This window comes from Hyaena hyaena, unplaced genomic scaffold, assembly GCF_003009895.1.
Source record: "Hyaena hyaena isolate Hyena2069 unplaced genomic scaffold, ASM300989v1 scaffold_344, whole genome shotgun sequence".
In the NCBI taxonomy this organism is placed as follows: Eukaryota; Metazoa; Chordata; class Mammalia; order Carnivora; family Hyaenidae; genus Hyaena; species Hyaena hyaena.
In genome coordinates this window covers 550,406-572,850 of record NW_024080977.1, presented here as the reverse complement: position 1 = coordinate 572,850, position 22,445 = coordinate 550,406, and the positions used below count along the sequence as shown (strand labels likewise).

The 22,445-nt window shown below is 33.5% G+C and overlaps 1 protein-coding gene across 4 annotated transcripts in view; it reads left to right on the top strand.

Annotated features, from left to right (window-relative positions):
* IBTK (inhibitor of Bruton tyrosine kinase) overlaps positions 1–22,445 on the top strand; it is a 93,052-nt gene that overhangs the window by 22,974 nt on the left and 47,633 nt on the right. For 2 of the 4 annotated variants that reach the window (XM_039249765.1, XM_039249763.1), the window contains exons 5-16: positions 1,425–1,535; positions 2,661–2,831; positions 6,107–6,224; positions 6,308–6,488; positions 8,712–8,835; positions 10,976–11,153; positions 15,208–15,382; positions 16,571–17,170; positions 18,372–18,458; positions 19,471–19,553; positions 19,639–19,676; positions 20,118–20,214. In XM_039249765.1, coding sequence (XP_039105696.1) covers positions 1,425–1,535; positions 2,661–2,831; positions 6,107–6,224; positions 6,308–6,488; positions 8,712–8,835; positions 10,976–11,153; positions 15,208–15,382; positions 16,571–17,170; positions 18,372–18,458; positions 19,471–19,553; positions 19,639–19,676; positions 20,118–20,214 — 1,963 coding nt within the window. Of the gene's footprint in view, positions 1–1,424; positions 1,536–2,660; positions 2,832–6,106; positions 6,225–6,307; positions 6,489–8,711; positions 8,836–10,975; positions 11,154–15,204; positions 15,383–16,570; positions 17,171–18,371; positions 18,459–19,470; positions 19,554–19,638; positions 19,677–20,117; positions 20,215–22,445 lie in introns of all 4 variants that reach the window. The other 2 variants (XM_039249764.1, XM_039249762.1) reach the window with 1 other exon arrangement.

Here is a 22,445-nt window from a genome sequence, read left to right as displayed (position 1 = left end):
AAGGAAGAGTCAGTTGATTTGGCAAACTTCATTGTTGAATTGTTTTAAGAAATTGCCATAGAATTTCCATGTTTTAGAAATTGCCTCACTCTTAGCCACTACCACCCTGATCAGTCAGTAGATGTCAACAGTGAAGCAAGAACCTCCACCAGCAAAAAGATTACGACTTGTTGAAAGATTGATGATGGTTAGCACTTTGTAGGAATACAGTATTTTTAAAATTAAAGTATATATGTGGTATAGATGTTATATTTTTTTTAAACCTCAATGCTAATTGCATTCTTAACAATAGTTAATAGTTTTTTTCAGCCACAATGCTATTGCATACTTAACTATAGTTAACTATATTTCTATAACATGAAAATATTTCTAAAACATGGAAATTCTCTGGCAATTTCTTAAAAACAATTCAACAATGAAGTTTGCCAAATCAACTGACTCTTCCTTTTATGAACGATTTTTCTACAGTAGGTGATGGTATTTTCTACAGTAGGTGACGGCATTTTACCCAAAGTATAATTTCTAAACTATATTTCTATAGTTAACTATAATTAAGCATGCAATAACATTATACTTAGACTATACTTAGACTATAGTATCATGTAAACATAACTTTTATATACTCTTGGAAACCAAAAATTTACTCACGTTACTGAGAAATTCTCCCTATTGTGTGATCTGGAGCCAAACCCATAGTATTTCCAAGATATGCCTGTATTGAAAACTGCTGTTGGTTTTCTGTTAATTGCCTTCTGATGCAGTTCAGTCATTTCAGTACCCTTATCTTCTGGTAAGAGTTTGTGAGTATGTAAGTGTGTGTGCCAAGAGGGCAAGGGGAGTATTGGAAAGATGGTAGATAAAAAAGGAAGTGGGGAAAAGAGTAAAACTTGAAAATAAATATAAAATTATTTAAATCCATATAACGATGTTAAAGATATATTAGACAAAATCAGAGATACTGAAAGGACATACTAACCGCCAGTCCCCATATAGGTGATTTTGTTTTTTAAAAAATATGCTTAAGGCATTTTCACTGTTTTCTTTAATAACATATATTGCTATTTGTTAATCTTTGTGTTTCATGTTGCATTGCCCAGTTCTTCTTGTTCAAGATTTTATAAAGCTGGGAAACAGCTGGCTACTGTTTTCTGTGGTTGAACACTTGAGGTTTATATTTTCCTTTGTTTAAGTTCTTTGTTCTTTTTCCTATATGTCAGTATTTTTAGACATAGTTTTAAAATAAAGCATATATATTTCTAATTTTTATTTCAGAAAATACAAAGTAGAGAACAGGTATAATACATCCGATGTACCTATCATCCAGCCTAAAGTTAGCAATATTATGTAATTTATCTTTTTTTTTTAATAAAATAAAGGATATTTTATTCAGAGGAATTTAATAATAATCTTTTGTTTTCTCTTAGGTGGTGCTTTGTAAATTTCACTCAGTGTTTCTGTCTCAGAAAGGACAGGTTTATACCTGTGGTCACGGTCCTGGAGGACGTTTAGGCCATGGAGATGAACAGACATGCTTGGTAATTGAAATGTCATTATTCATTTTAGGTTAACTACAGTAAAATTTCCAGAAGCTGGAAGCTTCAGTTAACTAAAAAAACATTATTTTTAACCTACTATAAGCAGTGAGAGTAATATACCAATTTTGATAATAGAGTTAAAAAAGCAGTTTCCTGCTAGATCATCATGTTCAAATTAAAGGATTTTGATATGCAGAATTCTAAAGCATCATAGAAAAATTATATTTTGCTTATAGCAAATATTGAGATGAGAGCATATATATAAGCTTTAAAATATTTCTATAGTTGAAATTTCAAAAGCCAGACTGATTGTAAAATGCTTTTCTTGAAGTAGTTCTGGGTTTTATTTTTTTAACTTCTTATCAAAGTATTTGTGGTCTAAAAGTTGAGCCGGTATTCTCATTGTATAATCACAAAATTGACTCTTAAGCTACTGAAACTTAGTGCTAATTGGAAGAAACCTGCTAATCATTACATTCAATAAAATTGCCTCAGTAGGTATTTTTAAGGTAACTTTTTTGGAAGGGATTACTGATATATTTGTCAGCTACTAAAGGGTGCTTTACAAAGAAGAGAGAGAGGTATGATAACAGCTTCCATTTTTTAGGATTTATATGTTCTAGGCATCAGTCATACTTTTCATGCAGTATCATTACCGTGACTTAAGTCTCATAACAATCTTGTGAGATTATAGGCATTATCATCTTCATTTATGCTGTGTCAGAGACTTTGATTTTTATATTTAAAAACTCATTTACTCCTTACACCTATTTTTTCCTGTATTTTTTTTTTTTTTAATTTTCTCAGTACATCAGTGAATACTTTGGCTGAAGAGCTGCCTCTATTTATATCAAACACATTTGCACTGGGTGTATGATAAGGGCTCAAAAATCATTTGTTGGACTGAACTATTTTATTGAAATGTCTTACTGGGGTTTTGTATTTAATTCATAAACCAATGTTCATATCCTGTTAAACTCATCTGTCCCTTGCTAAATTGTAGAGTTTACTTATGATAGATACAGCCATTTATCAGTCATGTCATTTCAAATATAGTGTCACCAGATTCTACTTGAATTTTTAGAAATGGCTAATATATTATACTAAGCTAATTTTATTTTGTAGATCCCTAGGCTTGTGGAAGGACTGAGTGGTCATAATTGTTCCCAGGTGGCAGCTGCAAAGGATCATACTGTTGTACTGACTGAAGATGGATGTGTTTATACATTTGGCCTAAATATTTTTCATCAATTAGGAATTATTCCTCCACCTTCCAGTTGTAATGTACCCAGACAGGTAAACAACTTTTTTTTAAAACAAAAAGATGACTATTTGCTATAAAACCTGTGTGGATAAAAAGATGGAAGATATTGATATGCAACTTAGTTTACTTATATTCAGTGGTATATACTTTATTTTTCACAGGAGTCATTAAGCATGGTATAAATTAACGTTTGTTTGGAATAAGAAAGAAGGCACTTGGGAATTAGGCCCCAAACTGCCTTAGATTCAGCTTTTTTTAAAAATAAATTTTTCTTAATGTTTATTATTATTTTTTTTTTTGAGAGAGAAAGACAGACTGTGAGGAGGGCCAGAGAGATTAGGAGACCCAGAATCCAAAGCAATATCCAGGCCCTGAACCATAAGCACAGAGCCGGATGCCAGGCTCCAACCCACGATCCATGAGATCATGACGTGAGCTGAAGTGAGATGCTCAACTGACTGAGCCACCCAGACGCCCCTCAGCTTTTTAAGTATTCACAAGCAGAGGGGGATCCACATTTTTGGGGTTTGAAACAAATAATTTTGAGGCCCTCCTTAAAAAAACGAAGTTTATAAATGCAGAATGGGCTATCCAAATAAGTTACCCAGAAGCTTAAGCTTATTAGCCTCATGGAAAATCTGCCTCTGCACAGAAATCTGACCTGGCAAGTTTATGTGTGGGCACATAGGTCAAAAGCCACTTTTCTTTGTTCTGATTTCCCACTCCCATTTGTGCAACGACCACTGCTCAGTTTCATGGGCCTAGTTCACAGAACTAGGAGTGATGCTTTAAATTAATGTATTACTAGAATCATCACTTAATAACAAATGTGTTTTCAGCTCATAAAGTTTTGTATTTCAGAGGTTAAATTTTTTTGCTGATTTACTCTTCTGGATTTATTTTTTTTTTTATTTTTATTTTTTTTTTTTTCTTCTGGATTTAAAATTATTATTAGATATATGGGGCGCCTTGGTGGCTCACTCGGTTAAGCGTCTGACTTGATTTTGGCTCGGGTCACGATATCATAGTTTGTCGATTTGAGTCCCACATTAGGCTCCATGCTGTGCAGAACCTGCTGGGGACTCTTCTTCTGTCCCTCCCCCTTGCGCACACTCTCAAAATGAATAGACGTAAAAAATAAAATTATTAGATATACATTTATTTATTTACTAAATTATTAAATCTAATGCTTTTCCATTCTGGACGACTGATGAATTAAAAGGACGTACTACTCAGAAACAGAGGAACTCTTCAATCTGTGGTACTTTTTGGTTGGAAGATCTATTTTCTATAATCGTGGAATTTGTGGATATTTAATTGTTTTATAGATTTCTTTACAAATGGCAGATTTTATTTCTGTCTTTATTCTCATTATGTGGCTTTCTTGGAGCTTTGGGTTGATATGGACATACCCAGTATTCTCAACTGGGGTTACTTCTGCACCTCCAGGAGCCATTTGGCAATGTGCAGAGACATTTTTAGTTGTTACACCGCGGGTAGGGGTGGGAGTGGTGCTACTAACATCTAGTAGGCAGAGTTCAGGGATGCTGCTAAACCTGTAGTTTGCGAGATAGTCCCCTACAACAAAAAACATCTGGTTGAAAATGTCAATAGTGCTCCCCTGAATATATCAATTTTTAAATTTTTTTTCATTTTCTTCATATTTTTCCATTGCTCAGTTTTTTTTTCTTAAATTCCACATATGAATGAGATCATATGGTATTTGTCTTTCTCTGACTAATTTTGCTCAGCATTATACTCTTTAGCTCTGTGTTGTTGCAAATGGAAAGTTTTTTTCCTCTTTTTTTGGTGTGGCTAAATAATCATCTATTGATGGATACTTGGGCTACTTCCATAGTTTGGCTATTGTAAATAATGCTGCAGTAAACATGGATGTACATGTATCCCTTTAAATTTTGGGTAAATACCCAGTAGTGCGATTCTTGGATTGTAGGGTAGTTCTATTTTTAATTTTTTTAGGAAACTCCATACTGTTTTTCACAGTGGCTTCCCCAGTTTGCATTCATACCAACAGTGCAAGAGGGTGCATTCCCCTTTCTCCACATCTTTGCCAACATTATGTTTTTATTTTTAGCCATTCTTCCAAGGGTGAGGTGATATCTTATTGTAGTTTCGATTTGTATTTCCCTGATGATGAGCATCTTTTGATGTGTCTATGGCATCTGTAGTTTTCTTTGGAGAAATGTCTGTTCATTCATGTTGATTGGATTGTTGATTTTTGGGAATTGAATTGTATCAATTCTTTATATGTTTTGGATATTAACCCTTTATTAGATATGTCATTTGCAAGTATCTTCTCCCATTCATTAGGTTGCCTTTTAGTTTTGCTGATTGTTTCCTTTGTTGTGCAGAAACTTTTTATTTTAATATAGTCTCAATAGTTTATTTCTGCTTTTATTTCCCTTGCCTCAGGAGACCTATCTAGAAAAAAGTTGCTATGTCCAGTTGCAGAGAGATTACTCTGCTATGTCCAGTTTCAAAGACATTGCCTGTATTCTCTTCAAGGATCTTTATGGCTTCAGGTCTCATATTTAGGTCTTTTATCCATTTTTGAGTTTATTTTTGTTTATAGTATGAGAAAGTCATCCAGTTTCATTCTTTGGCATATAGATATTTTTCCCAACACCATTTGTTGAAGAGACTGTCTTTTTCCCATTATTTATTCCTACTTCATCAAAGATTAATTGACCATATAATTGTGAGTTTATTTCTGGTTTTTCTGTTCTGTTCCATTGATACATGAGTCTGTTTTTATGCTATAACCATAATGTTTTATTATTGCTTCTTTGTAATATAACTTGAAATCTAGAACTGTAATACCTCTAGTTTTGTGTTTCTTTTTCAGGATTGCTTTGGGTATTCCTGGGATGCAAGGGTGGTTCAGTATTTGCATGACAATCAGTGCGATATGTTTTAATAAGTCATCCGGCTAAAAATGTCAATAGTGCCATTGAAAGACCCTGAATGTGTCAAATATAAAAGTAGTATATTTTCTGATAGAACAAGAATATTGCTTGTTGACATGTTGAATGATTTGGTTTGTATACCATGCCAATTTTTTATGTTAAACTGCTGACTTAAAGTGGCTGTATCAGAATGTCTTGTGTTCTGAGAAGAGTTGGAGTCTCAAGTGTTAGTGCTGAGATCTATTAGAGAATTCTGTCAGAACTTGAGGGGGCACTAGTAGTGAGTATGCCATATATTGCTACACTGGTCTACTGGATCTTGTAAAAATTGTACTAGTTCATAGATATGTAGTAAACTTCTGTCTTGTCTTTTTGAGTAGATGCAGGCAAAATATCTGAAAGGAAGGACAATCATTGGAGTAGCAGCAGGCAGGTTTCATACAGTGCTATGGACTAGAGAAGCTGTTTATACTATGGGAATGAATGGTGGACAACTCGGTAAGAAATCTTGATGACAATGTCTGAAAAACAAATTGAATTCTTAAAGTGGATGTTTTGTGATTTATTTGTGTAATTTTTAGGTTATTTGCCAGATCCCAATGGAGAAAAGTATGTAACTGCTCCTCGTCAGGTTTCTGCCCTTCATCATAAGGATATCACTTTGTCTTTGGTTGCTGCAAGTGATGGGGCCACAGTCTGTGTTACCACCAGGGGAGATATTTACTTACTTACAGACTATCAGTGCAAAAAGATGGCTTCTAAGTAAGTGTATTTCTGTGAAGAAATATCACTTTAATAATAATAATTCGACTCTTCTAGCAAAACTGTTGAGAGTATCCGCTTTATGCTGTATGATCTGAAGTGTTAGATTGAGAAAATGGAATGGAGAAAATTTAAAACTGAAAGGAAAAGTCAAGAGTTTTTGCTTTTAATGACCTTAGTCTTTTGACAAGCATCTAGGGAATATATGTAGACATTCTCTGTAAATTGTAAAGCAGTATTTCTGAATTATATTTAACGCATGGTTAACTGTTAAAATAAAAATAAAATAAAACATTTTTTTTAATGCTTCAGGTACACAGAACTAGATTAATCATAATTCTTGGTTTGCAACACAGTCATCGTTTGTTCATGTGTAGCTTTTTTTTTGTTATGCACTTATTTATTAAAAAAAAAATAGTCATATACTGTGGATTCTCAGTCCATGTATTTATAACTAACTGGTATATCTTTTATCTTTATATTTGTGTAGCCTGTTGTTACTGAAAGTAGGTTCTAGTAGCATGCAGTAAATTTAGCAGCGGTTGGGTCATCAAAAAGCCAAGTAAAGCAGGGAATCATAAAACTAAGGTGTAAGTATGAATAGGTCCACCAGTTGGAGTTCCCTCTCTGTCTTTCACGCATAAGCCATACCCAGAAGGTGTCATCTCTGATTTCATTTGAACAGTTTAAGGAGCAAGTGATTAAAAATAATTGTGAGATAAATTAATATGGTAAGAGTCCTTTACTTTTCATACATTTTCAATCTTATAGTCGATTAATCCATTTCTGATTTGACAGCAGTTTTTTGCTTTACATATTTCTTGTGTCATGCCAAAGTATTCAAATTTTATAAAAAGTCTTTTCAGACTAATATTTTATTGGTTTATATATTATTTAATAATTACAGTAATAGAAGTAAAGAAATAGATCTTGGAACAAATAACATGGAATTCAGCTACCTGGAAGAGTATAGCTCAATTAGTGGAAGGAATAGTGTGCAGGATTTCTAAAGATTAGCCATCTAACTTTTAAATAAGCAATCAGGCATTTACATTGAAATGCAACAAAATGTGCATTTGCTATTGTAAATGAGATGGTACTTAATAAATTCCATCCATGAAATTAGCTTAGGAGCAGAGAATGTCAGACATCAGTTTGTCACAATTTAGCTTCTATGTTTAACAGTTGAAAGGGTATCAATTGTAGGTCATATTTCAGTTTTAGAAACATGAAAATGTGAACATAAATGTTTCTTGGACCTCACTAGTTTTTTTTCTGTTTCATGAGGTGGTTTTTTGGATATTAAGTTTTGTTATTGATTAATAACATTTTAATTACATAAATATAAGTTATATCCAGGTTTTTAACTAAGAAAATGCTTTTGTTACAGAATGTTACAACATGGTAATTTTGAAAAGTAAAGGTTAAAAAAATTCTTAATGCAAGCAAAATGCTGAAAGGGAGGAAAATGATTCGAGTAGCAATAGGCAGGTTTCACACAATGCTATAGGCATATCACACGTGCAGATAGAATGAAATGGCTAGTGGATGAGTTATTGAATTAGTAATATTGATGATTTTCCTGGTAGCTGTAGCTATTTAGGGTGTCCATATTTGAAATTAAGGTTTTCTGTTTCATTTTGAATTTAAAGTTTTTTTCTGTTAAATTGCAAATATACTTAGGAGCTTTTAAACATTTATTTATTAAATTTTTTTTAATGTTTTATTTATTTCTGAGAGAGAGAGAGAGAGACAGCATGAGCAGGGGAGGGTCAGAGACAGAGGGAGACACAGAATCCGAAGCAGGCTCCAGGCTGTGAGCTGGCTGTCAGCACAGTGCCCGACGCGGGGCTCAAACCCACAAACCATGAGATCATGACTTGAAGCTGAAGTCAAATGCTTAACCAACTGGGCCACCGAGGCGCCCCTTTAATCAGTTATTTAAAGTAGAGTGAATGTGTGCATTAGCAAGTGGGGCTTTAAGTGTTGAATATGTGTATATGTGTGGGTAGAGGCATTTGGGAGGGAGGACTTGCTATAAAAAGAAATGGCCATCATGTAGGAGACTTACAGAAAGGAGGGACTAAGGATACCCAAGTCCAAATCATCTTACTTTACCTTTCAAAATCATCACCTTAGATTATTATTTGAATAATAATTTCTTTAAAATTGAGCTTGTGTATTTTAGAGAACATGTTAATGTAGATTTTTTTTTTCACCTAGGCAACTAAACTTGAAAAAAGTTCTTGTTTCTGGGGGGTGTATGGAATACAAGGTTGATCCTGAAAATTTGAAAGAAAATGGAGGTCAAAAAATCTGCATCCTTGCAATGGATGGAGCTGGAAGGGTGAGTGTGTATTTTTGTAAAAATGTAGTAATTTTGTTCTCGGTTGATAGTTCTAGGGGACCTGATAATGTGAACATGAAGTACTATGATAATGATTTTTGTTGACTTTATTTCTATAATTTTTTTGACATCCAGTTCTAATTAGCATGGAGCTGGTACTTCAAAGAAAGTTTGATGACATTAACAAAGCTGTCCTATGAAACATTAGTTAAAACTGTAGCTTCAGATTTCATTTACTGTGCTTAAAATGGAAATAAGGGATTTGATGGATTATTTGATATGTACACTGAGTACTGATAAAGGTATCAAGTTGAATAGATATGATATTTATAACTACTCTTTAAAAATAAAAGCTAAACAGTTAATAAAAATTTGGTGCAGTATTAGAAAGTTTTCCCCAGATTTAGTGTGTTTTTTAAAAAATTTTTTTTCAGTTTATTATTTTAAGAGAGAATGAGCAGGGGAGGGAGAGAGAGAGAATTCCAAGCCAGCTCCACATGGTCAGTCCAGAGTCTGATGTTGGGCTCAAACTCACGAGCTGTGAAAGCATACCTTGAGGTGAAACCAAGAGTTGGACACTTACCTGAGCACCCAGTTGCCCCTCCCCAGATTTAGTTTTAAACAAATGTACACATATGTGTATTTTCAGAGATTATAACTGTCATATATAAAAGATAATATATTTCTAGATCACTATATGAAGAATCTCTAATCTCTCTGCATTTAAGTAGAGTTCTAATTTTAGTTTGTGTGCAAATATATCAGGACGTTTCTCTAATAAAATTGTTAAATTAAAAGTATATGTTAGTAACAGAATTTTACACTGTGGCTAGAAAAATACAGATTGCTTTTTGCTTAGAAGGTAGAAACATACAATGAGAATATTTTCTGAGGTTTACAAAGTGCTATAAAATTTGACATTTTTAAAATTGAAGAATTAATTATAAAGCTCCATCTGCTGGTACTTAACAGGTAACTAACCTAGAGAAGTATTAATTAGAATTAGAGCTCTAATTTGTACTAATGGAAACAGAGGCATAGGAATACAAAAAACATTTGACTGTAGGATATGTTTCTTTTTTTTTTTATGTTTATTTATTATTGAGAGACAGAGAGCGTGAGCATTGGAGGGGCTGAGAGACACAGAATCTGAAACAGGCTCCAGGCTCTGAGCTGTCTGCACAGAGCCTGATGCGGGACTCGAACCCATAGACTGCGAGATCCTGACCTGAGTTGAAATTGGACAGTTAACCGACTGAGCCACCCAGGCACCCTGGATATGTTTCATTTATATTAATACAGATCTAGTTTATACCTCTGGATTTTTACTTTGCAAAATTAGAATCTTACTATGAAAACCAAGCTCTGAAGGAATCAATCAGTATAGTTTTTTTACCTAACTTTTGAGTGACCTTGGAAGATACTATTTTGTTTTAGCTTTTTTAATTATGAGGGGGTTGACCTTTCTAAAAATCAGCAGTATTAATTTTTCAAATGAAATCTTTCTTGGAATGCAAATATATGAAGCAGACAGGAATTGCTGCTCTGGATAAAGCTGGATTGGGAAACTCAACACCCCGCCTCTCATATTTCCTCCATCCCTGAGCGCAGCTTCCAAGCCATTTCTCAGGAACACTGTTTGCAGAACCACTTGGAAGTCATTAAACTCTATTACAAGTTTTCTATCTCTAAGATTTTGTTTTAGTTATGTAATTGGGTTATTCATACACCTTTTTTCTTGAGAGTTAAAGTTTGGATTTTCATAGGGTGATTTTCATTCTTTTTGCAAATAGATGGTACTACACAAGTCTGATATCTAAGATTTAGCTTTCATACTTTTTTCTTTAGCATTGTAGCAAATCGATTTGCCAAAAAGAAATAATACTGAAAATTACTTCTTAAGAGAAGTGTCTTTGAAATATTTTTAGTACTTCATATTTGCTTGATGTACTTTTTTTGGAAGACACAGTTCTTTAAAAATAAATAGATTTTTATAGTATCTCTTTTTCTGTAGAAGAATGAACATTGAAACATATTAATCAGAACTTTTATTTTAGAGATACTTTTTCTTGATTTCAGTTTTTGGTTGTTTAAATGCCATATGGGAATATATTTATATTCCAATTTAATTTGGTTTTAGGTATTTTGTTGGAGATCAGTCAGCAGTTCCCTGAAGCAGTGTCGATGGGCCTATCCACGCCAGGTGTTTATATCTGATATTGCTTTAAATAGAAAAGACATTTTATTTGTCACACAGGATGGAGAAGGATTTAAAGGGAAATGGTTTGAAGAAAAAAAAAAGAATTCTGAAAAGAAAGGTCAGTTCATATATGTGAATAGTGCATAAAGTGTACCTTTCAGTTAACTTTTTAATTTCACAAGTATTTATCATTCGGTTGACAAGTATTAGTTATTATCCTTAGGTCTCCTCTTTCGATTTTGGTTTATGTGTGTGCAGATAAGTAGAGTGAATTCAGTCCACTTAAATCTGGAGTTTTCAACCTTTTATTTGTCTCAATATATCTTGAGGTCATGGTTCATCCCTATCAGTAATAGAAGGTCTCTGCTGTTAACAGAAGATCACACTGTTGCTAGCCTTGGCTCATGGGGAGGGAAAGTGGAAAGTTTAAAAAGCAAAAACTTTTAAAAACTTCTCAGATGTGTTTTTTCTTTTTTTGCTTTAAAATGTTTAATGTTTGTTTATTTTTGAGAGAGAGCATAGGACAGAACACGAATTAGGGAAGGGCAGAGAGAGAGGGAGACACAGAATCCGAAGCAAGCTTCAAGCTCTGAGTGGTCAGCACAGTGCCTGATGTAGGACTCAAACCCATGATCTGTAAGATCATGACCGGAGCTGAAGTTGGATGTTTAACTGACTGAGCCACCCAGGTGCCCCTCAGATGCTTTGGAACCATCTTCCAAGCTCCATTTTTATTCTTTCTCCCTAAATTGAGAATTGAGTGGCTTTTACTGTAGTTATTTTTTTACATGTATATATACAATTAAAGTTTTTATAAGGTACATTTCATTACTTAAAGTAAAATTATGGGAAGAAATAAAGTTAATATCGAGAATTTTAAAAAGTAAAGTAGTTGTATTAAACAGTTGCTAAATAGAGAAAAGTTTTATTTCATTCCTTGATGAATATAAAGGATAGCTTTAAGATGCCACTATTGAAAATAGAAGCTTTCCATTATATAGTTCATTCTTAATTTTATCTGATTATAAATTTATAAATATTTAGATTAATTGCATTGTTTTTTAACTTTGGTTAGCAACTTTTTTCTTTCATTTATAATTATTCTCTGTTGATTTTTCTTCTGGAAAAACTAGAATACATTTACTTCTTTATAGTTCACTGGCTGCACCTTAGCCCAAGTCACATGGACAACTGCAAAAAATATGTTGCCTTATTTGTTACTCTTGTTTCTTTTTATCTATTCTTAACTGATTATCAGAATGATCTTTTAAGATCTGATTCTAATATTACTTTGTTTAAAAATTCTTTAATGGTTTCCTCACTTCCTAAACATGGCCCCTACAGTCCCTCCTCTGACCCTTGTCTATGTCTCTGAACTCATCTTGATTTCTCTCCCTTTTATTTACCACTCTCCAGTCATGTTGACCTTCAGATTTTCGATTTTGTTCAGTAGTCTCAGGGCTTTTTCTAATTTCTCACATCTCAGCTTAATTTATATGTCAGAAATGTTTTCACAGATTGCTTAATCTAAATTGAGGGTACCCTATTTCACTTCTCATATTCCTTTTGTGTTTTTATGATGCAGTTCATTTTTACTTGTCTTTATGTATTTATCTTTGTGATTAATTTTTTTCATGCTTGGCTCCTATCAGATTGTTAAGATGGCAAGGACCTTGACTGTTTCTCTGTATTCTTAGCCTTCAGCATATTTTCTTTTTTTTTTTAATTTAATTTAATTTTATTTTTACAAATAGTTTATTGTCAAATTAGTTTCCACATAACACCCAGTGCTCATCCCCACAAGTGCCCTCCTCCATGCCCATCCCCCCCCATCCATCAGTCCTCAGTTTTTGTCAGCATTCAAGAGTCTCTCATGGTTTGCCTCTCTCCCTTTCCCCCACCATTTCCCCCCTTCTTCTCCCCCTTGTTCCTCCGTCAAGTTCCTCCTAATCCTCCTATACGTGCAAACATATGATATTTGTCCTTCTCTGCCTGACTTATTTCGCTCAGCATAACACCCTCAAGGTCCATCCATGTTGCTACACATGGCTAGATTTCATTGTTTCTCATTGCCATGTAGTATTCCATGGTATAGATAAACCACATCTTTTTGATCCATTCGTCCGATGATGGACACTTAGTCTCTTTCCATGTTTTAGCTATTGTGTAGAATGCTACCTTCAGCATATTTTATGACAGATAGTAGTCCCTTATTAAGCCATCGTTGAAAGAATAAATCAGTTATTATATGCTAAGTCATATAAAGCACATTTATAATTAAGCAGTTATAAACATTCTTCAAAATGATAAAGCCACAGTGGCGTGATTAATGATTTGTTGTATTTCTTTTATTTCTTTATAGTTTATGGAAGTCTGTAAACATTTGAATTGTATTTACTACATGCCAGATATAGCGCTATGATTTAATGGTACAAAATATATATAAGATGGGCCCCTGTTCTCAGACACTCGTAAGTCTGTAGGGATAGTAGATATGTACATAAATATTTACAGTGTACAAATACTAATATATTTATGTAACATTTTTTTGCAAGCACAGAAACTGCAATAACTTGAGTGTCAGAGTAAGACTAGGAAAGCCCTCTAAGGTTGATATAGAGTGAATTTGAGAAAGTAATCAAAATGCAGGTTTGACTTGTAAATGTTGGAAGTCCTTGGAATTGTATCTTAGCCATATTTAGTGGTCTAAAACTGAATTCATGATCTCCTGCTCCCACATCTGCTTTGTAATGTTTTCTATCTAATTAAATGGTTATCTTTGATACCTCACGTCTCCATTCCTGTGTCCAGTCACCAAATTTTGTCATTTCTCTCAAGTATTTCTGAAATCTTTCCACGTGTCTTGAGTTTCATTGCTGTAGTAACTTCAGTGTATATCATTTATTCTTTTCCTGGGTTCTTATTAAAGTCATTTCCTAAATGATCTCTTTGTTTTTATTTTTAATTACTTTCAACATTCTTCATATTGCAGCTGGAATCATTTCTTTGTATGCACATTTCATACTTCTCTTTCACAGTCTTTTTTTTTTTTTTTTTTTTTTTTACAAATAGTTTATTGTCAAATTAGTTTCCAAATAACACCCAGTGCTCTTCCCCACAAGTACCCTCCTCCATGCCCATCCCCCCTCCCCCCCACATCCATCAGTCCTCAGTTTTTGTCAGCATTCAAGAGTCTCTCACAGTTTGCCTCTCTCCCTTTCCCCCACCATTTCCCCTGTTCTTCTCCCCCTTGTTCCTCAGTTAAGTTCCTCCTAATCCTCCTATACGTGCAAACATATGGTATTTGTCCTTCTCTGCCCGACTTATTTCACTCAGCATAACACCCTCCAGGTCTGTCCGTGTTGTTACACATGCCCAGATTTCATTCTTTCTCATTGCCATGTAGTATTCCATGGTATAGATAAACCACATCTTTTTGATCCATTCGTCCGATGATGGACACTTAGTCTCTTTCCATGTTTTAGCTATTGTGGAGAGTGCTGCTATGAACATTGGGGTACATGTGCTCCTATGCATCAGCATTTCTGTATCCCTTGGGTAAATTCCTAGCAGTTCTTTCACATAGTCTTGATCTGACTTGTAATGATACAGTCATTTGTTTAACATCTGTCTTCTCTGCTACATTGTGTACTCCAAGATGGTAGGGAGGACATGCCTAACATCACTGCTGTATCTCCAGGATAAACTGATGATCATTATATCACAGTAGCACAGTGTAGTCACTCAGATATTTGCTGAATAAATGGAGGAAAGGGGGAGAAGGAAGTGGGAGAGCAAACAAGCCTACAAACAAATTATGAGGATGCTGAATTTACATATTTTTAATGCAAGCTGAGGGATTTTTGAAGCCAGTATAACACAATATTTCCTTTTCAGAAAGATAACTTTGGTTGCATTGTGGAGGATGTTTTTGCTGAAAGGGATGAAATCATGGATAATTGAGAATGGACTCACCAAAGTTTCCTGTATAATACCTGTACCTAGGGTACAAATTGTGTTGAAGAGAGAGAAAGGATATAGTCCTTCAAGAGGACTTATATATGAAAGATACTTCCATATTCTAATTGTTTTTCTATTTTCTTTACTCTTAAACCATTTTAATAGCTTCAATAAAGCCTCCATTAATGAAAGTTTATTTTTCTTTTTAGCAGAGATTTTATCAAGTCTTCATAATTCCTCATCAGATGTGTCTTGTGTCTCTGATATAAATAGTATATATGAAAGAATTCGACTTGAGAAACTTACTTTTGCCCATAGAGCTGTTAGTGTCAGCACAGATCCAAGTGGATGCAACTTTGCAATCCTTCAGTCAGATCCTAAAACGAGGTACACTTGTATATATTAAATTTCATTTTTAGAAGAAATAATCACTGGGTTTTCTCTTGTTTTCAGTAGCTCCGGAAGCAAATTTAATTGAACTGCTTTTGCCAAGACTTAAAGACACTTTAGACATAAAATCATATTGCCTGGATAACTCAAAGGTGTAATTTGTTACAGTGGGAATGATGAGTGTTTCTTTTCATTTGTAAACTGATATTTATTGAAAATATTTAAGATACATATATACATGCGCAATATTTATTTATATCTTAGTACTTTGTGATGTACTCTAGGTTCTCAGATTCTGAGAAATATAAATATTATGTAGTTTGCAAAAATTTTTTAATCTTTGAATATGATAATTAATAAAAGAAGAGGTGGTATATAGCCATCTGTAGGGTAGTGTGACTCTCAGTACAGATCTTCTCTAAGTCATATTAGTAGAGAGATGACAGGTTAAGATAAATGTCAAGGGTATTGTTTGGAAAGAAGTCCTAGAAGTAGGGTGACCACCCATCCTGGTTTGCCCAGGTCTGTCCCATATAAAATACCAAAAGTCTCATCTCCTGGAAAACCCCTCAATCCAGGGCAAACCAGGAGGATTGGTTCCCCTACCTGAAGGGTGGCGTGTGGATTGGGAAGGTGTGATAACATTCTTACAGTATTGAAACAATCAGTGTTGTGTACTGATTGTAGGTCTGTGTGCGTGTCTATCTTTACTTCCTGAGTTTCTGACCTATTCTGGGATCACACCAGAAGTATTTGCTCATTTCTTTGTATATATTTGGCTTTCTTCTTTTAAATGGATAAAGGATAAAAGGATACAAAAGAAAAGGTTGAGAACTGTAGTCTCTTTTTGAATGTTTTTAGTTTTATAGTCCTTTAGAAAATTTCTATGAAATAGTCATTTGTATTTTTATTCTAGTGTTTCCTCATAGAAATAGAAAACACTGCTTTTAAAGGAAAATTTAAATCTTGTCATTTTAGTTTAGGAGAAAAATATAAAAAGGAATAGAAGCATTTTAAAGGGTAATATAGTATTTAAGACTGTGCAGTATTCTTATATTTTAGGAAATGCCAGATATAAAGTCTTTTAAGTTTATAGCAAAAAAAGATATTACACTTTAAAAGGAGAGAAGGCTAGGGATGCTTTTTCATTTTCTTGAAAGTAAAAGATATTTTGTTCATTTCTAGCCTTTATGAAATTCCAACTGTATCCTCATCATCATTTTTTGAAGAGTTTGGCAAACTGTTACGGGAAACAGATGAAACAGACAACATACATGATGTGACATTTCAAGTTGGCAATAGAATCTTCCCTGCACATAAATATATTTTGGCAGTGCATTCTGACTTTTTTCAGAAATTGTTTCTTTCAGATGGGACTACTTTGGACTTTGCAGATGTTTACCGGAAAGATGAAGATTCTGCAGGATGCCATCTCTTTGTGGTAGAGAAGGTTCATCCTGACTTGTTTGAGTACCTTTTACAATTTATATACACAGATACTTGTGACTTTTTAATTCATGGCTTCACACCAAGAATAAACTTAAGCAAAAAACCAGAAGAATATCAGAGCACTCTGAATTCTCATTCAAATAAAATGAATTGTCATGAAGATAATCAGAAGTCAGCATTTGAAGTTTACAGAAGTAATCAAGCTCAGACAGTTAATGAAAAGCAGAAAAGCAAACCTAAATCTTCCAATAAAGGGAAAAGTATTGGGGAAGATGATCCTGTAAGAATGTTGCAAAATGTTGCAAAGAAATTTGATTTCAGTAATTTGAGTAGTAGGTATGGCTCCTCCTTAATATCTATTCTTGAAACTCATTATATCCTTCTTTTAGAAATTCTTCTAGTTTTCTTTTCTACTCCTCTTCCCCTGTTCCCCAGATATCTCCCCCACCCTCCTTTTTGGAGGGAGGTACATGGATATGTTCTTTCTCCATTTTCTTTTGAAGCTATCTCTGTAGGACTCACTGGATTAAAACATTAAAGGATGAGGAGGCTGTTAGTGGGTTTGAACTCTATGGTGTTTGCATAACAGGGATCTGGAATGGTAGGCAGTGGTATGCTGGAAAGAGCACTATCTTTTGAGTTAGAAATACCTGCAGATGCCTCTTAGCTGTACTATGATTAGCTAGGGCAGATTTCTTAGTTTCTTTGAATGTCAGTTTCTCAGTATATAAAATGAGGGGTATAATTGTGATCTCATATTGTGATCTCATGTAGTTTTGTCATATAGCATGTGTAAAATACCTAAGACAGTATTTGTCATCTAAGCCAGATTCTTTGGAATTCTCTCTTTTTTAAAGTATGTATAGTGCTTGTGAAGGTATAAACTTATGTGTGGGGTAGGAGCAGAGGAAGAGTGTGTATCTTGTTTCCTATTTGAAAACACTGAAGGGCTTTATGGTATGGCTTTGATGTATTTTTTATCAGTATGATATTTAATATACAGTTGACCCTTTAGAAATAGGGGTTTGAGCTGTGCAGATCCACTTGTATTCAGATTTTTTATGATAAATGCAGTATAGTACTATAAATTCATTTTCTCTTCTTTATGTTTTTCTTAACATTTTCTTTTCTCCACATTACTTTATTGCAAGAATACAATATGTAATGCATATAACATACAAACCACAGATATCGAAGCAGATCTACTGTTTGTTATTGGGAATGCTTCCAGTCAACAGTAGGTTATTAGTAGTTAAGTTTTTGGGGAGTCAAAATTATATGCAGATTTCAACTCCATGGAATGGTGGTGGTGGTGACTCTAACCCCTGCATTGTTCACGAATCAACTGTACTTTGAATTTAAGTAAAATTGAAGGAGAAAATATGGTTCTTTTTTTTTTAAATCACAGAGTAGGGTTTGTTGAGATACTTTTCTAGATGATATAAGTTACATAATTAGGTTCAGATGTAAGGTACTTTAATTTGTTGGATTTTTGTTTTGGTCCATCAATTATTAATTTTTATCTATTCTTTGGTAGGTTGGATGGAGTCAGATTTGAGAATGGAAAAATTAATGTTATTGAGAAGAAAACTAGTAACAGATCAAAGCTAAATCAGAAAAAATGGTAAGTTAGGAAATGAAGATAAACTTTTCATCTCTAGATTTTGAGACCTAAGTATGAAAACAGAGCTCTTCTTACTGACATATGCAGCAAAATATATTGAATAGATACCCTTTTACCTTAACTAGTCTTCAGTTCTAGAAAAATTGGAGAACTGTTATGGTAAGTGGATAAAATATTAACTTCTCAGTAAGACATTGAAATAGTTCTTTTTTTTTTTAACTTTCTAATAAAAAATTTGAAGTTTTATTTTTCTTGTCCAAGTTTTGTATTTTTCAATATGTAGGAAATAGGGTTACCCTAAAGCCAAACTAATTATACCTCTTCATCATTATGATGATTATTTCCTTTAGTATAAGTTTTCTTAATAACAAAAATAATTTGATTAAAAAGTTTTTCTGAGGCACCTGGGTAGCTTAATAAGTTGAGTGTCTGACTTCTGCTCAGGTCATGATCTTGAGGTTCCTAAGTTTGAGCCCTGCATTGAGCTCGCTGCTGACAGCCTGTCAGCTCGCTTTGGATCCACTGTCCCCCTCTCCCACCCACGCTCTCCCAAAAATAAATACATATTTAAAAAGATATATTTGTTTTCAGGTATTTGTACTTTGTAGGTGAAAAGTTCTGGAGAAAGAAACTATGGAAATATCTAGATTGTGTTTAGCAAAGAATAGGTTGTAAAAAGAACTGACTTAAAGACCTTTGATTATGATGTCACTTACTATTATATTATTAAAACTCAGCCTGGCCTGTAATGAAAAAGGAAAATTAGAAGACTGTTTTTGAATATTCATCTATATTTAGTTCCCTTTAAGTATTATCTTTATTTACCCTTCTTATCTTTCCTCTAGTGGAAAGAGGTGAAGTACTTTATCTGTATGCATGCCTTCAAGTTGTTTGTTGTCTGCCATCTTTATTTAAGAGAAAATCAAGTTAAGCCAAATCCTATAATAAATTTTCTATTTGCTAAATATGTAAAGAAATTGCTCTTGCTTCAATTAAAAAAATTTTTTTTCAGTTCATTTCTGTGTGATGTGACCATGAAATCAGTAGATGGAAAGGAATTTCCTTGTCATAAGTGTGTTCTTTGTGCCAGACTAGGTAAATATAATTTTTATTAGTTCCTGATTTGTTGGTTTTAGTATTGTTTTACTGTTCTAATAACTTATACTTTTTCTTTTCTCAGAATATTTTCATAGTATGCTGAGTAGCTCATGGATTGAGGTAAGATTTAAGTTGAAAACACACAGTTGGTAATGAACACTTCTTAATATTTTTGAGAAATTACATACTAAAGGAATTTAAAATGGGAACCTGATATTTTAAGTCAGTTTTATTTTTGTATTAAACTTTATTTATGCTGAAGCCTGCTGGAAAATAGCAACATTTAGAATTAAAAATTGTTGCAGAAAGGCTTCTTATCAAAGTTTTCCCTTTATTATTTGGACTTGTATTTGGAATACCAGTGTATTTGGATTTTGTTTCAGCTTTTCTTGCTTCTCCATGTTATAAGGCATTTTGAAATTAAACGTATGTCATTTTAGCTTTGTGTTTTATAAATGTTGCATATATTATTTGTATTTGACGTAATTCCTGTTCAGAATTTCTGTACCAGTCAGAATGCAGTTTTTTGTAGTTTAAAATGAATTATTTTACTTTATTTAGGCTTCCACTTGTACAGCTCTGGAAATGCCAATACATTCTGACATACTGAAAGTTATTTTGGACTACCTCTATACTGATGAAGCTGTGGTGATAAAAGGTATTAATAAGAAGACATTTTAGATGTTTAAGATATAATTGAATAATGGCAAAATCAACATGAATCTTAAAAATTCTAATCTAATTGAAATAAGCCATCAACAGAGGTTTAATTTAGAATAAGCAATAGGGATGATTCCTAGTCGTAAAGGAGTTGAAAAAAATTTTCATTACCTATGTGAAAATCAGTTCTATAAAAATTATATATAATGGTTGAGATTAGATTGAACAGTTTCATACCCAACTACTTATATGATTGAAATGAGGAACTGGTGATATGGAATATAGTTTTGACAAACATTTTACAAAAGTTTTTTCTTGTTTGTTTTCCCCTTGGTGATAATATATCTGAGGTAAAAGAACTAGACTAAGAATTGAATCAAAATTATGAAGAGATTGCATTTATATGTTTTGTCAAGCAATACACCGATGTTTTAGTTATAAACTGTTTTTAGTCATAGGTGTGATGGATATATTGTATGTATATACCACATTTTTATTTTTATCCATTCATCCATCAGTGAATGTTTAGGCTGTTTCTATATCCTTACTATTGTTACTTATGCTACAGTGAACATGGGAGTGCAGATAATGTCTTCAAGATCCTGAAGATTCAGTTATTTTGGCTAAATACCCAGAAGTGGGATTGCTGTATCATATGGTAGTTCTATTTTAATTTTTTTAGGAACCTTCATACTGTTTTCCATAGTGGCTATATCATTTTACATTCCTACCAGTAGTGACCACAAGTGTTCCCTTGTCTCTACATCCTTGTTATCTTTTGTTTTATTGATAATAGCTATTCTAACAGACATAAGGAGACATCTCACTTTTTACACTTTTTATTTGCATTTTTCTGATAATTATTCACATTGAGCACCTTTAATGTACCTGTTGGCCATTTGTATGTCTTTTTTGGAGAAATAATCTGTTTAGTTCTCCTGTCCATTTCTTAGTTGAGTTATTTAGGGATTTTTTTGTTTTTTTTTGTTTTGTTTTGCTATTAGTTGTAGGAATTTCTTATATATTTTGGATATTAATCCCTTATCAGATATGTTTTGCAAATATTTTCTCCCATTCTGAAGGTTGCCTTTTCATTTTGTTGATTGTTTCTCATTGCTTTGTAGAAGCTTTGTAGTTTCATGTAATTTTACTTTGCTTATTTTTGCTTTTGTTGGATGTGGTTTTGATGTCATATCCAAATTATTGCCAAGATTGAGATCTTTCTCCCTGTTTTCTCCTAGCAGTTTTGGAGTTTCAGGTGTTAGGTTTAATCTTTAATCCATTTTGAGTTAAATTTTTTACATGGTATGGGTCCTATTTAATTCTCTTGCATTCAGTTTTCCTAGCACCCTTTATTGAAAAGACTACCCTTTTCCCATTTTGTATTCTTGATACCCTTGTTGAAGATTGACTCTAAAATGAGGGTTTATTTCTGGGCTCTTTATTATGTTCCACTGGTATTTCACTACTGTAGTTTTGCAACATAACTTGAAGTTAGAAAGTGTGATTCCTCCAGCCTTGTTCTTCTTTCTTAGGATTACTCTGTTTTTCGGGGTTTTTGTGCTTCCATATGAATTTTAGGATTGCTTTCCTATTTCTGTGCAAAATGCCATTGGATTTTTGATAGGATTTTTTGAATCTGTAGTTTGTTTTGGGTAGAGTGGACATTTTAACAGTATTAATTCTTTTAGTCCATGAATGTGGGATATTTTTCCATTTATTGTTAATCCTCAATTCCTTTCATTAATGTTATATAGTTTTCAGAGTACAGATCTTTTTTCCTTTTTAAAAAAATTTTTGTATGTTTTATTTATTTCTGAGAGAGAGAGACAGACAGACAAGCAGACAGACAGACAGCATGAGCAGGGGAGGATTAGAGAGAGAGGGAGATACAGAATCTGAAGCAGGCTCCAGGCTCTGAGCTAGTCGTCAGCACAGAGGCTGATGCGAGGCTCGAACCCATAAACCGTGAGATCATGACCTGAACTGAAGTTGGACACTTAACTGACTGAGCCACCCAGGCACCCCTCTTTTTTCTATTTTTAAGTTTATTTATTTTGAGAAGGAGAATGTGCACAGGTGGTGGAGGGTCGGAGAGAAATGGAGAGAGAATCCCAAGCCGACTCTCTCCATTGTCAGTGCAGAGCCCAGCTCAGGGCTCAAACTCACAAACTGTGGGATCATGACCTAAGCCAAAATTAAGAGTTGGATGTTTGAACAATTGAATGA